General features: G+C 37.9%; 1 protein-coding gene across 7 annotated transcripts in view; it reads left to right on the top strand.

Moving 5' to 3' along the window:
* Positions 1-16,230, top strand: part of FAM118B (family with sequence similarity 118 member B) — a 59,601-nt gene that overhangs the window by 33,930 nt on the left and 9,441 nt on the right. For 6 of the 7 annotated variants that reach the window (XM_059930099.1, XM_059930094.1, XM_059930095.1 and 3 more), the window contains exons 3-4: positions 1,196-1,448; positions 14,698-14,925. In XM_059930099.1, the coding sequence (XP_059786082.1) occupies positions 1,196-1,448; positions 14,698-14,925 (481 nt within the window). The remainder of the gene's footprint in view (positions 1-1,195; positions 1,449-14,697; positions 14,926-16,230) is intronic. The other variant, XM_059930100.1, reaches the window with a different exon arrangement.

Raw genomic sequence — 16,230 nt, 5'->3', positions numbered from 1 at the left:
CACCCCCTTCTAGAAATTTTAAGTAGATGTTTGTGTGCGCTTCACTTTCTTGATCCCCTTGAACTGAAGTGCATTTTTCATTGTTTGCTTCTAATGTCTATTATCAGTCTTCCCCAGCAGACTAAGCTTTTGCGGCCAGGGACTCCATGTGTATGGTGCTTTATGAGTTTTTCATGGAATTGGGAATAGGGAAGGCAGTTCTAGAGGTGGTTTCTTCAAAACCAGCTTTCTCAAGGCTAAAAGTACCTTTCCCTTCTTGCATTATGCCAACATGCAGATCCTTTTTCTGTTCATTGTATTATGCGGACAAAAGGTCTAGAAGGGCAGTTTCTTAGGAAAACACATGCCATCAGCAAAAATTAAAGTGCATAAACATATTTCAAACAGATTTTAATGTAGTTTCAGGATGAAGGGGGCGTGGAGAAACAAAACACAAAAATTTGTACCAAAACACAAAAATTATCTCACACAGAAGTCAGGGCAGAACTCAGTGTTTATCACGGGAAGAAAGGAATGTTTTCCACCTTCCGTCATATCCATTGAATAGTTGTTTCTTTATTTAGGTATGTAAAGCTTTTGTGTTTTCAGAATTCTGTTGGCCACTATTTTTTTTTTTTTTTTTTTTTTCCTGCTTGGGGATATCTAGAACAAAGCCGAAGGCAAATGTGTTCCCGTATTTGACTATCTCATGCTCAACTTTAGTCATGTTCATTTTCATCTTTGTGTTCACAAACTTTGGACTTACGTTTTTTTTATTGGCTTTTCTTTCATCTCCTGTTTTGCATTTCTCAACAATAGGAATTTCACATGTGGGGGGTTTCTTTTCTCTCTGGAATCCAAATCAAATCAGACGTGTTTTTTTAAATTTATGTTTGTTTAAAATATAATTTAGTTATCAGAACTGAACTGAGTGGTGATAGTTGGACCTTTTCCTGATATTAGTGGGTTTTCTTAGGTTGAGAGGACTACAAAGGAGAAGATTGGTCTTACGGTGGCTCTTTAGGATTTCCACAGTAGGGTTATTACTTTCTCAGCAAGCACTGGCTGTGCTCACACTACTTTGGAAAGGCATCAAGCCTGTGCTTGTCATCTTTGTGGCTGTAGGAGTTAGAGCTGAAAACCGTGGCTTTGGACGGTCTTCGTGCCTCGTGCCTGTTGGACGTTCCCAGTCCTCTCATTTGTTTGACTTTTTCAGGAAGCTGCTCCCAAGCCTGAAAACGAAGAAGCCTCGGGAGCTCGTGCTGGTGATTGGAACAGGCATCAGTGCTGCGGTCGCACCCCAGGTCCCAGCCCTGAAATCCTGGAAGGGGTTGATTCAGGCCTTACTGGATGCGGCCATTGATTTTGATCTTCTAGAAGATGAGGAGAGCAAAAAATTTCAGAAATGTCTCCATGAAGACAAGAACCTTGTCCATGTTGCCCATGACCTCATCCAGAAACTCTCTCCTGTGAGTACCCTTGTGTGAGCCCTGGCATTCGACCTTTCCTAAAACCAGACACACATGCTGAATGCAATAAGGAGATTTATGTTTCTAGCCTATAGATTTGCATAACATTTGGCTCTTCTGCAAAATGTCCGTTTATGGACCGGAATCATGGTAGTTTCCTTGACCTCATTTCAGTGTGTGTGGTGGGGGGGGGGGGTGGTGATGATGGTGATGATAATGTTGTTGAGGCCTCTATATGTACAAAATGAGACCACTGTCCCATTATTGCTGTGTTTTAAATTTACTTTTTCTGCACGCACTACTATAAAAGCTGTGTTCCCTGGCATCCGTGCCTTTCAGGGAACCTCAGAGACATTAGAGATAATTCTCATGTTGTGGATGAAGCAACGCCAGTTTTTAATGTTCCTTTTTTTTTTTTTTTTAGTATTAGTTGTTTGTTTTTTTATACTGCAGGTTCTTATTAGGCATCAGTTTTATACACATCAGTGTATACATGTCAATCCCAATCGCCCAATTCAGCACACCACCATCCCCACCTCACCGCAGTTTTCCCCCCTTGGTGTCCATATGTCCATTCTCTACATCTGTGTCTCAACTTCTGCCCTGCAAACTGGCTCATCTGTACCATTTTTCTAGGTTCCGCATACATGCATTAATAGACGATATTTGTTTTTCTCTTTCTGACTTACTTCACTCTGTATGACAGTCTCTAGATCCATCCACGTCTCAACAAATGACTCAATTTCGTTCCTTTTTATGGCTGAGTAATATTCCATTGTATATATGTACCACATCTTCTTTATCCATTCGTCTGTTGATGGGCATTTAGGTTGCTTCCATGACCTGGCTATTGTAAATAGTGCTGCAATGAACATTCGGGTGCATGTGTCTTTTTGAATTACGGTTTTCTCTGGGTATATGCCCAGTAGTGGGATTGCTGGGTCATATGGTAATTCTATTTTTAGTTTTTTAAGGAACCTCCATATTGTTCTCCATAGTGGCTGTATCAATTTACATTCCCACCAACAGTGCAAGAGGGTTCCCTTTTCACCACACCCTCTCCAGCATTTGTTGTTTGTAGATTTTCTGATGATGCCCATTCTAACAGGAGTGAGGTGATACCTCATTGTAGTTTTGATTTGCATTTCTCTAATAATTAGTGATGTTGAGCATCTTTTCATGTGCTTCGTGGCCATCTGTATGTCTTCTTTGGAGAAATGTCTATTTAGGTCTTCTGCCCATTTTTGGATTGGGGTGTTTGTTTCTTTGATATTGAGCTGAATGAGCTGTTTATATATTTTGGAGATTAATCCTTTGTCCGTTGATTCATTTGCAAATATTTTCTCCCATTCTGAGGGTTGTCTTTTCGTCTTGTTTATGGTTTCCTTTGCTGTGCAAAAGCTTTGAAGTTTCATTAGGTCCCATTTGTTTATTTTTGTTTTTATTTCCATTACTCTAGGAGGTGGATCAAAAAAGATCTTGCTGTGATTTATGTCAAAGAGTGTTCTTCCTATGTTTTCCTCTAAGAGTTTTATAGTGTCCAGTCTTATATTTAGGTCTCTAATCCATTTTGAGTTTATTTTTGTGTATGGTGTTAGGGAGTATTCTAATTTCATTCTTTTACATGTAGCTGTCCAGTTTTCCCAGCACCACTTATTGAAGAGACTGTCTTTTCTCCATTGTATATCTTTGCCTCCTTTGTCATAGATTAGTTGACCATAGGTGCGTGGGTTAATCTCTGGGCTTTCTATCTTGTTCCATTGATCTATGTTTCTGTTTTTGTGCCAGTACCATATTGTCTTGATTACTGTAGCTTTGTAGTATAGTCTGAAGTCAGGGAGTCTGATTCCTCCAGCTCCATTTTTTTGCCTCAAGACTGCTTTGGCTATTCGGGGTCTTTTGTGTCTCCATACAAATTTTAAGATGATTTGTTCTAGCTCCGTAAAAAATGCCATTGGTAATTTGATAGGGATTGCATTGAATCTGTAGATTGCTTTGGGTAGTATACTCATTTTCACAATGTTGATTCTTCCAATCCAAGAACATGGTATATCTCTCCATCTGTTGGTATCATCTTTAATTTCTTTCATCAGTGTCTTATAGTTTTCTGCATACAGGTCTTTTGTCTCCCTAGGTAGGTTTATTCCTAGGTATTTTATTCTTTTTGTTGCAATGGTAAATGGGAGTGTTTCCATAATTTCTCTTTCAGATTTTTCATCATTAGTGTATAGGAATGCAAGAGATTTCTGTGCATTAATTTTGTATCCTGCAACTTTACCATATTCATTAATTAGCTCTAGCAGTTTTCTGGTGGCAGTTTTAGGATTCTCTATGTATAGTATCATGTCATCCGCAAACAGTGACAGTTTTACTTCTTCTTTTCCAATTTGTATTCCTTTTATTTCTTTTTCTTCTCTGATTGCCGTGGCTAGGACTTCCAAAACTATGTTGAATAATAGTGGTGAGAGTGGACATCCTTGTCTCGTTCCTGATCTTAGAGGAAATGCTTTCAGTTTTTCACCATTGAGAATGATGTTTGCTGTGGGTTTGTCATATATGGCCTTTATTATGTTGAGGTAGGTTCCCTCTATGCCCACTTTCTGGAGAGTTTTTATCAGAAATGGGTGTTGAATTTTGTCAAAAGCTTTTTCTGCATCTATTGAGATGATCATATGGTTTTTATTCCTCAATTTGTTAATATGGTGTATCACATTGATTGATTTGCGTATATTGAAGAATCCTTGCATCCCTGGGATAAATCCCACTTGATCGTGGTGTATGATCCTTTTAATGTGTTGTTGGATTCTGTTTGCTAGTATTTTGTTGAGGATTTTTGCATCTATATTCATCAGTGATATTGGTCTGTAATTTTCTTTTTTTGTAGTGTCTTTGTCTGGTTTTGGTATCAGGGTGATGGTGGCCTCATAGAATGAGTTTGGGAGTGTTCCTTCCTCTGCAATTTTTTGGAAGAGTTTGAGAAGGATGGGTGTTAGCTCTTCTCTAAATGTTTGATAGAATTCACCTGTGAAGCCATCTGGTCCTGGACTTTTGTTTGTTGGAAGATTTTTAATCACAGTTTCAATTTCATTACTTGTGATTGGTCTGTTCATATTTTCTATTTCTTCCTGGTTCAGTCTTGGAAGTTTATACCTTTCTAAGAATTTGTCCATTTCTTCCAGGTTGTCCATTTTATTGGCATAAAGTTGCTTGTAGTAGTCTCTTAGGATGCTTTGTATTTCTGCAGTGTCTGTTGTAACTTCTCCTTTTTCATTTCTGATTTTATTGATTTGAGTCCTCTCCCTCTTTTTCTTGATGAGTCTGGCTAATGGCTTATCAATTTTGTTTATCTTCTCAAAGAACCAACTTTTAGTTTTATTGATCTTTGCTATTGTTTTCTTTGTTTCTATTTCATTTATTTCTGCTCTGATCTTTATGATTTCTTTCCTTCTGCTAACTTTGGGTTTTGTTTGTTCTTCTTTCTCTAGCTTCTTTAAGTGTAAGGTTAGATTGTTTACTTGAGCTTTTTCTTGTTTCTTTAGGTAGGCTTGTATAGCTATAAACTTCCCTCTTAGAACTGCTTTTGCTGCATCCCATAGGTTTTGGGTCGTCGTGTTTTCATTGTCATTTGTCTCTAGGTATTTTTTGATTTCCTCTTTGATTTCTTCAGTGATCTCTTGGTTATTTAGTAACGTATTGTTTAGCCTCCATGTGTTTGTCCTTTTTACGTTTTTTTCCCTGTAATTCATTTCTAATCTCATAGCGTTGTGGTCAGAAAAGATGCTTGATATGATTTCAATTTTCTTAAATTTACTGAGGCTTGATTTGTGACCCAAGATGTGATCTATCTTGGAGAATGTTCCGTGCGCACTTGAGAAGAACGTGTAATCTGCTGTTTTTGGATGGAATGTCCGATATATATCAATTAAATCTATCTGGTCTATTGTGTCATTTAAAGCTTCTGTTTCCTTATTTATTTTCATTTTGGATGATCTGTCCATTGGTGTAAGTGAGGTGTTAAAGTCCCCCACTATTATTGTGTTACTGTCGATTTCCTCTTTTATAGCTGTTAGCAGTTGCCTTATGTATTGAGGTGCTCCTATGTTGGGTGCATATATATTTATAATTGTTATATCTTCTTCTTGGATTGATCCCTGGATCATTATGTAGTGTCCTTCCTTGTCTCTTGTAACATTCTTTAATTTAAAGTCTATTTTATCTGATATGAGTATAGCTACTCCAGCTTTCTTTTGATTTCCATTTGCATGGAATATCTTTTTCCATCCCATCACTTTCAGTCTGTATGTGTCCCTAGGTCTAAAGTGGGTCTCTTGTAGACAGCATATATATGGGTCTTGTTTTTGTATCCATTCAGCCAGTCTATGTCTTTTGGTTGGGGCATTTAATCCATTCACGTTTAAGGTAATTATCGATATGTATGTTCCTATGACCATTTTCTTAATTGTTTTGGGTTTGTTTTTGTAGGTCCTTTTCTTCTCTTGTGTTTCCCACTTAGAGAAGTTCCTTTAGCATTTGTTGTAGAGCTGGTTTGGTGGTGCTGAATTCTCTTAGCTTTTGCTTGTCTGTAAAGCTTTTGATTTCTCCATCAAATCTAAATGAGATCCTTGCCGGGTAGAGTAATCTTGGTTGTAGGTTCTTCCCTTTCATCACTTTAAGTATATCATGCCACTCCCTTCTGGCTTGCAGAGTTTCTGCTGAGAAATCAGCTGTTAACCTTATGGGAGTTCCCTTGTATGTTATTTGTCGTTTTTCCCTTGCTGCTTTCAATAATTTTTCTTTGTCTTTAATTTTTGCCACTTTGATTACTATGTGTCTCGGCGTGTTTCTCCTTGGGTTTATCCTGTATGGGACTCTCTGCGCTTCCTGGACTTGGGTGGCTATTTCCTTTCCCATGTTAGGGAAGTTTTCGACTATAATCTCTTCAAATATTTTCTCTGGTCCTTTCTCTCTCTCTTCTCCTTCTGGGACCCCTATAATGCGAATGTTGTTGCGTTTAATGTTGTCCCAGAGGTCTCTTAGGCTGTCTTCATTTCTTTTCATTCTTTTTTCTTTAGTCTGTTCCGCAGCAGTGAATTCCATCATTTTGTCTTCCAGGTCACTTATCCGTTCTTCTGCCTCAGTTATTCTGCTATTGATTCCTTCTAGTGTAGTTTTCATTTCAGTTATTGTATTGGTCATCTCTGTTTGTTTGTTCTTTAATTCTTCTAGGTCTTTGTTAATCATTTCTTGCATCTTCTCAATCTTTGCCTCCATTCTTATTCCAAGGTCCTGGATCATCTTCACTATCATTATTCTGAATTCTTTTTCTGGAAGGTTGCCTATCTCCACTTCATTTAGTTGTTTTTCTGGGGTTTTTTCTTGTTCCTTCATCTGGTACATAGCCCTCTGCCTTTTCATCTTCTCTATCTTTCTGTAACTGTCTAATGTTCCTTTTAAAGGCAATCATTCATACATATTTATATATATATATATATATATATATATATATGGAATTTTGCTGCGTTTCAGCAAACTGAGCTGGAAATCGATTCCTGAATGATTTAAGGGCCTCCTTGTCTTGCTTCGTTTTAAAAATGTCTTAAAAATCAGGATTCACTTAAGATATATTTGGAAATAGTAGAGTAGCCAAAGCATATTTTAAAGCTTAATGAATTAAGTGCACCTTGAAAAAAAATGTAACTCTTATGCCTTAAACAGTCAATTATCAGTGTTGATTTTTTCCCCCTACGCCCTAGGGCCTATAGGAAAGAAGTGTCATTAAGTGTTAACCTGAAAGGCATTTAAAAGTATTGATAATTCCCTCCTAGATCATGAGTCATTCAAACACTTAGGGCCTTTTACTTCATCTTTTCATTTCTTTGTCCTTAATTGGGGTATAATGTTACTAACCTAGAACAATATAAAAAATTAAGACTTTAAAGAGCTCATGGGACCTCCACCTCATACCATATACAAAAATTAGCTCAGTGGATTTAAGACCTAAATGTAAGAGCTAAAAACTATAAAACTCTTAGAAGAAAACATAGTTTTAAAGCTTCATGACCTTGGATCTGGAAGTAGTTTTTCAATCATGACACCAAAAGCACAAGAATCAAAAGAAAAAATAGATAAACTGCACTTCACCAAAGTTGTAAAAGCTACTAGGCTCACTGAGCATTATCAGGAAAGTGAGAAGACAGCCCCCAGAATGGGAGAAGATGTTGACAATTCATATATCTGATAAGAGTGTAGTGTCCAGAATGTATAAAAAAAAACTCTTATACTTCATAAAAACGCAAATAATCCAGTTTTTTTCAATTTAATTTGTTTTTGAAGTATAGTTGATTTACAGTGTTATATTAGTCTCTGGTGTACAGCAAAATGATTCAGTTATTATACATATATTCTTTTTCATATTCTTTTCCATTATAGTTTATTACAAAATACTGAATATAGTTCCCTGTGCTATACAGTAGGACCTTGTTGTTTTATCTATCTTATATAGTGATTCATACCTGCTAATCCCAAACTCCTAATTTATCCCTCCCCCTGCTTTGCCTTTTGGTAACCATAAGTTTGTTTTCTATGTCTCTGAGCCTGTTTCTGTTTTGTAAATAAGTTCATTTGTATCATTTTTTAGATTCCGTTTATAAGTGATGTCATAGGATATTTGTCTTTCTCTGTCTGACCTACTTACTATGGTAATCTCTAGGTCTATCCATGTTGCTGCAAATGGCATTATTTCGTTCTTTTTTATGGCTGAGTAGTATCATTGTGTATATGTACCACATCTTCTTTATCCATTCATCTGTGGATGGACATTTAGGTTGCTTCCATGTCTTCCATGACTATTGTAAGTAGTTCTGCTCTGAACATAGGGGTGCATGTGTCTTTTTGAATTAGAGTTTTCTCCAGATATATGCCCAGGAGTGGGATTGCTGGGTCATATGGTAGCTCTATTTAAGGAACCTTCATACCGTTTTCCATAGTGGCTGCACCAGTTTACATTCCCACCCACACCCTCTCCAGCATTTAAAATAATCCAGTTTTTAAATGGCAAAGGATTTGAATAGACATTTCTCCAAGGAAGATATACAAATAGCCAGTAAGTGCATGAAAAGATGCTTAACATCATTAGTCATTAGAAAAACGCAAATCAGAAACTATGTCAGATACCACTTCACACGCACTGGGATAGCTAGAATCAAAGAGTTGGGTAATAATTGCTGACGAGGCTGTGGAGAAACTGTAACCCTCGTACGCTGCTGGGATTGTGTAGTGGTTCAGACAGGATGGAAAATAGCCTGGCCATTTCTCAAACAAATAAATAGAGTTGTCATATGACCCAACGATTCCACTTATGCATATATATATATACACACACACACACACACACACACACACATATACCCAAGAGAAATGAAAGTGTATGTCCATACAAAAACTTAGAAACAAATCTTTATAACGTTACTCATAATGGACAAAAGCTGGAAATAGTGCGGATGTCCATCAACTGTCAAATAGATAAACAAAATGTGGCATATTCACACAATAGACTATTACTTGCCAATAAAAAGGAATCAAGTACTGATACGTGGTGCAATGTGAATGAACCTTTAAAACATTATGCTGAGGGGAAGCCAGTCACAAAAGACCACATGTTAGAGGATTCCAGTCATATGAAATGTCCAGAGTAGGGAAATCTGTTAGAGCAGCAAGTAGTTTAGTCGTTGCCTAGGACTGGAGCAGGGATGGAGGGTGAGAGGGTGATAGTTAAAGGGTACGGGATTCCTTTTTGAGATGATGAAAATTTTCTAAAATTGACTGTGATGGGGAGTTCCCTGGTGGCCTCGTGGTTAGGATTTCGGGCTGTCACTGCTGAAGCTGGGGTTTCATCCCTGGTCGGGGAACTGAGAACCGGCAAGCTGTGAGGCACAGCCAAAAAAAAAAAATTGACTGTGGTGACAGTTGCACATATCTGTGGATCTACAAATAACCACTGAATTGTGCACTTCAAATAGGTGAATTGTGTTATGTGAACCATATCTCAATAAAGCTGTTAAAAATACAGGTAAGAGAATGGAAAAGCTGTATGATCCAAACACTAGTCAATGAAAGTGAGGGTGGCTGTGTTAATAACTCATAAGTACACTTGAGAGAAAAGAAGAAGAAAGCATAATTTTTTAATGTTCAAAAAAATACAAAATTGTCATATAAAAAGGTAATTAAAGAGTATATAGACCCAAAATATAAGGGAAAAGTATTAAAGAAGTGTGTCAGCCCAGTAACAAAAATGTTGTCTTTCTGGGGGAAAAAAGAAAGAAAGAGCTCATGAGGACAAAGAGAGCTGTGTTAGTCCAGCAAGTCTTGTCTGCATGGTGCCGTGCCACTCGGCTGGAGCCTTCATTCATCCGTTGAAAAGGTCTCCTGAGACTAGAAAGCATGACCTTGCTAGGTGGGTTAGTTATGTTTGAAAGTAATGAGAGGATTTAAAGTCAGTGTCAATAAATGTATACTAACCAAACATCAAACTGGAGTCACTAATTATCTTTGGATGAAGGTTTAGTATTCACCTTAAAGTGTAGTCGTAGTGTCACTTCCAATAGAGTAGCAATTATCAAACTTTTTGGTCTCAAGACCCCTATATACGCCTAAAAATTACTGAGAATCTCAAACAGCTCTTGTTTATGTGGGTTATGTCTATTCATATTCACTATATTAAAAATTAAAACTGAGAAATTTTTAAACATTAAATTCATTTAAAAATAATAATAAGCCTGTTACATGCTAACATAAATAACGTGTTTATGAAAAGCAACTATATTTTCCAAAAACAAAAATAAATTAGAAGAGTGGTATCGTTTCACATTTTGCAAATCTCTTCAGTGTCTGGCTTAATTGAAAATGGATTCTCCTATCTGCTTTACGTAGTCAGTTCGGTGTCTTTGTGAGGTTTTGGTTTAACTATGCAAAAAAATCAGGGCTTACAGGTACATACTTGGAAAAGAGAAAAGTATTTTAATAGTCTTTTTGGATAATTATAGATACTCGTTGTTGATACTACCCCAAAAATTCAGTAAGTGATGGCTTCCTAAAGATTAATAGCCATAAAGAATCTGATATCAGATCATATCCATGTTATTGGTGGTACGGAATCTGAACTTCCCTTATGCTGCTGCATTAAGATCCATGATCCATCTTCTACCCATGCACGGTTTTGTAACATTACCCATTGGGAAAATACTGCTTCACTGAGTTATACGTATCTTCTAGATTTTGACACATTTCATTACACCATCCAAAAAAATTGCATCCATTAATATCACCACCAATCTCATCACAAAGGTATTTGGAAGCTGTCAAGCTCATGGTGGCAGATAAAAGTTTTCTAAAAATCTGATTTTTGCTTGAAAGCTCAGCTTTTATCATTGGCAACAATGGCAACGATCATTGGCTAGTTTTCCCTCGAAATGACAGCTCACTTCATTTATTTTTGCAAGAATGCTGAGAATACTCAAATCTGAATAGTCATCGTTTGTCTGCCTGTCATTCTTTCAAGTAAAAATGATGTTTGATGAAAAAAAGGTGGCTAGTTCAGTTTAAAACTCAAAATACATTTGAAAATGTCCTTTTTGGGTTTTTTGTTTGTTTGGTTGGTTTTTTTTTTTAAGAATCTAACACACAACAGTAATATGACAGGGTTAATAGGCCCATCTACTGAGCCAGTTTCTTACAGTAGGGAAATGCCATTGCAAAAATCTTGGGTTTCAGAACCGGAAAGACTGTGCCATTTTTAAAGGCACTGGGACCCTGGGCAAATCACTTAACGTCTCAGAATCTATTTTTGAACCTGTAAAACTCGGATAATGCTACTTATCCCACTTGAAAAATAAGTGAGAAAATGTATGGGAAGTGTCTGGCACAGAGTAAATGCACTGTAAATGTTAATAACCTTGGTGAAAATGAGTCAGGATTTTTTTTTTGTAGTTTTTACTGTGTCTGGGATCAGAAGGGTGGGAGTTACAGGGTAGGAGGAAATGAAACAACATTGGGTTCAGTTCACTGTTTTAAACGAATGAGAAAATGTCCATAAATATGTGTGGGAGTTTGGCATTTCCTTTTGACCTTGGAACCTCCTTGTTTGTTTTCATTCTTTTGTCTTTACTTAGAGAGGCCACTGGTGGGAAATTCAGTTCTAGGGTCACCTGTTTCAAGAGAGAAAAAGTTGATTTTAAGTCTGAGGAAATCGATGCAGCTATAGAAGCCGCTTTCCTTCCTCTCTATGTTGATATGCAAAATGTAATAACTCAGAGAAAGAGGACCCAAAGATAGTTAGCTAAAATAAGTGACTCATGACTTTTATTTCCAGACTTTAACCTTTTGTATTTCTTTTCTTAGAAGCAAGGAAGTATATCCCACACCCATGCTTACCTGGTCGTATACCCAGGTGTTTTTATATGTGTGCATAATAATTAAACTGGTGCTGGCTTATTAGTGTTGTTTAACGGTGTGTGTGTATGAATCAGAGTACAAAATGAAGGTATGTGGGCTTCCCTGGTGGCGCAGTGGTTGAGAGTCTGCCTGCCAATGCAGGGGACACGGGTTCGAGCCCTGGTCTGGGAAGATCCCACATGCCGCAGAGCAGCTGGGCCCGTGAGCCACAATTACTGAGCCTGCGTGTCTGGAGCCTGTGCTCCGCAACAAGAGAAGCCGCGATAGTGAGAGGCCGGCGCACCGCGATGAAGAGTGGCCCCTGCTTGCCACAACTAGAGAAAGCCCTCGCACAGAAACGAAGACCCAACACAGCCATAAATAAATTTATTAATTAATTAATTAAAAATTTTTAAAACACCTGCTTTCTGATGGCCCTACCATCCTGGAGCAGTGCTATTAAAAAAAAAAAAAAATGAAGGTATGAAAGATGAGGAAGTTCCTAAAATCACCATATTCTTTAATTTTAAACTTAATTTTCCTTTTTTGAATGGGTATTGTTTATACACATTGCAGAAATCAAAATGGTATAAAAGGTGTGCATACATCATGGCATCTCACTCGCACCCATGGCTTTGTCTGGCTCCTTTCCCCGACTTGCCCCCAGTTGGTCACCACTCTTTTTGAGTATCCTTCCAGTGTTCTTTTGTGCAAAAACAAGCAAATAGGATTCTATGTATTCTTATTTCATTGCTTCCATCCCCGTGTCAACAGGTAGCATTCTAGACATGCTGATCTGCACTTGTTTGTTTTACGTGACAGTATATCCTGGAGATCTTTCCATACCAGTTTCCTGTATATGGATACTTGGCTCATTTCCAGTCTTTTACTGTCACAGGTAACAGAGCAGTGATAATGTTGCATATGTCATTTTATTTGTTTGCAATTACATCTGTGGGATATACTCCCAGAAATGAGATTGCAAGATTATAGGGTACATGGATTGTAATGTTGATGGACATTAAAGGGGCACCATATTTTTGATAACAAATCTAGAACAGTGCCTGGCATTCAGTAGTGGTTGACTCTTGCATGTAGTGAAATTCAGTTTCTTCACTGTTCGTTTCTGATCAGATTGTTCATTCTGATTCAGTGTTAGCGTCCCTAGTTGGTTGCCTGTGGGCTGCAAATATGTGACGTAATAATTTATGCCATGATGTAAAGAGAGCGGACAGAAGTTGAAAAACTTGACCCACGTTCTTAGCCACATAAATCATGGGCTGTACCATCTAGTTAGCCCTAGAAAGGAGCCTGAGCCCACTGACAACAGGGTACACTGAGAAGCCTGTCTTGTGGTAAATGTAGCTTAGAACAGCGATCCACAGAACTAGACAAACTTCTGGGTGTGTCATCACCAGGCAGAGGTACTGTTTCACCTCTGTGCTCTCATTTTTCTCCTGTGAAAATAATTTACCATTTACTTGGAAGGTATAATGAAAAAATGGATAGTTTTTTAAAATACTTTGAAAAAAATAGGAAGCACATTTGGCAAATTGAAGTGCGCTTTATGAATCTACTTATGTGGTTCCATGGAAACAGATCTTTATGGGCTATTAGAAAGGTATACAATGTAGGGAAACCAGGAAGGTAGGGGGACGACTTTGAGGAATAACAGAAGGATTATGGCTCATCTGCTATCTAGCAGCTAATTGCAGTTACTTGGAGTTTGAATGGGGAATAATGGGGCCTTTAAGAACTGATTCTTGCTTAGGTATTATCTAATGGAATGGTGTTGCAGCGATAAGATAGGGATCAGATATTTGTTATAGCACACTGCATAGTTACTTTCCTGTTTCAAATTCCTTTTGTCCTAGGGATCACTTTGCCTTTTAAGTTAGAAAGCCAACTTCCCACTTGAGATTGGTATTATATTTCCTCATTAGTTCTCAGAGATATTTACATGTAGTATTCAAAACAAACCTGGGAAAGCAGTTATCTAAATGAACCATTTGTTAAGAAATAGGGAGTCTGTTCAGAACTGATTAGTTTTGGTATTTTTAACAGTTGCAAAATGCAGACTTTTGGTAACCGTTATCATGTACTAAATATTCTCCCTGGCAGCCTTGTAAACAAGTTGCTGAATTATACCAGGGAAAAAAACAGGCAGGGAGAAGGTAAGCAGTTTGTCCTAAAGCCATCAGCATCTGTAAAAAGCACCTAGGGTTAGAAAAAGACATGTTAAACCACATTTAGAGCTGTCTTTTAGTGGTTATTCCCTAGATAAGGAAAGTTTAACAGAAAGTATTCTTACCTGAGGCCTGCTTAAAGGGTAGTTGGAGCTGTGCTTTCTGCCCCAGTTTTCCTTTAGTCCGGGTAATAGTCACCTCTCCTCGCCATGCCCATCTTCTTCATTCTATAAAAATGCCTATTTAGAGAGCATGTGCTTCTTTGCATATGATGTAATAGTGCGGATCACTTGCTATGTGCTAAAGTTGTTGAGCTGGCACTTGGCATGTATCCTCCTATTTTCCGTATTAGAACCCTGTGAGGGAGACAGTATTCTACTTTTTTTTTCTTTTTCTTTTTTTTTTTTTAATATTTTGGCCATGCTGCGCGGCATGTGGGATCTTAGTTCCCCGACCAGGGATTAAACCCGTGTCGCCTGCAGTGGAAGCACAGAGTCTTAACCACTGGACCGCCAGGGAAGTCCCAGAGACAGTATAAGTGCAAAGCACTCTTCAAAAAGTTGCTGTTATTTAATGAAAACAAATGACCTACCAAAACGCTAGAACTAACTTATCTCTCTTATATCGCTCCCCAGCGTACTAGTAATGTTCGATCCACATTTTTCAAGGACTGTTTATATGAAGTATTTGATGACTTGGAGTCAAAGATGGAAGATTCTGGTAAACAGCTACTTCAGTCAGTTCTCCACCTGATGGAAAATGGAGCCCTGGTGTTAACTACAAATTTTGACAATCTCCTGGAACTCTATGCAGCAGATCAGGGGAAACAACTTGAATCCCTTGACCTTACTGATGAGAAGAAGGTAAGAAGTAAAGGATTAGTTTATCTCTTCAGGCCAGTGGATTGTATCCTCATGAGAAATACTGTTTTCTGGTTGGGATATTGTATAGTACTGGCGTTTATGGAGAGGTAGAAAGGGAGACTGTTATCGCTGGTTGGATTTTTGTTTTTGGTTTTTTGAGATAAAAATCAATGTACAATAAAAAGCACAGATCTTAAAAGTGTTCCGTTCTGTGAGTTTTGACAGTTTCACCCGATTTTAAGCAAGATTATAGGAAGCCATTTGAACTGTGAAATCTAAATCTTTTAACACTAGATAATATCAGGTGGGTGCAGTATTGATTTAGAGTTCTCTGTTAGGATATATTCTTCATGGCATCTGTTGGAAATGTACGAAAGCTACTTTTTGATGTCTGAAGAGCAAGTTTCAAGCCAAATGACAGCTGGGTTGAGATTAGTATTCAAAGGACACCTCAGCAGACTTCTTTTTTTAATGTAGCCCATACTATACCTAAGCCATCTCCCATAATATGGAATTACAGATGTCCATCTATGTCATCTAATGAGAGAAGGCTTTTATTAGAATGGTCACCAGAGGTTGTAATTTGAAATCTAGCACCAATGGGATATTCTATAGATAACACCATTTAATTGATGAAATACACTGAAGCCATAAAAGGGAAAATGTTTTCATTGCCATAAGAAGATGTCAGAGACGTAATGATTGAAGAAGGAGGGGGGGGGAAAAAACAGATTATAAACCGCCACAGGGTCTCATTTGTCCTGCCCTGTAGTTTTTGTAATTTGCCTTCATACTTCGTTTTCCTGGGAGCCTGCCTGCCTTTGTGTCCCACTTAGAGCCCAGCTAAGTAGAGTTTGAAGAGACAAATGACTCCCCCACTGGCACTCATGTCACAGTACTGCCTCTGCCAGAGCAGTAGCTATAATGCCAGTCTTGTGATTTTGCTGACCTTGAATTCGAGTCGTAAAAGGAAATCCAATTTAGAGAAATGGTGCTGAAAAGACTGGTTTTCTCTGGCTGGAGTGTTTTCCACCTGCTGCCCCCATGCTTTGTATGGCCAGCTCCTTCTTCACCTGTAAGTCTTCACTTACGAATCACTTCCTCTGAGAGGTCTTCTCTGACCATCCTAATTAAGAAAGGACCCACCCTTATTTTTTGGTTCATTTTTTCAATGAAGCACTTGATATAACTTTCCATTTTCATCTTGGTTTGTTTGTTTTCTGCCTGTTTGCCCCAGAGGAATAGCAACTCCATTTGGACAGGAACCATGTCAGCCCTTCTTACCCTAATGCCTAAGATAGTACT

This window comes from Balaenoptera ricei, chromosome 8 (genome assembly GCF_028023285.1).
Source record: "Balaenoptera ricei isolate mBalRic1 chromosome 8, mBalRic1.hap2, whole genome shotgun sequence".
NCBI lineage: Eukaryota > Metazoa > Chordata > Mammalia > Artiodactyla > Balaenopteridae > Balaenoptera > Balaenoptera ricei.
The sequence above is the reverse complement of the archived record's forward strand: the minus strand, read 5'-3'. Positions and strand labels throughout refer to the sequence as shown.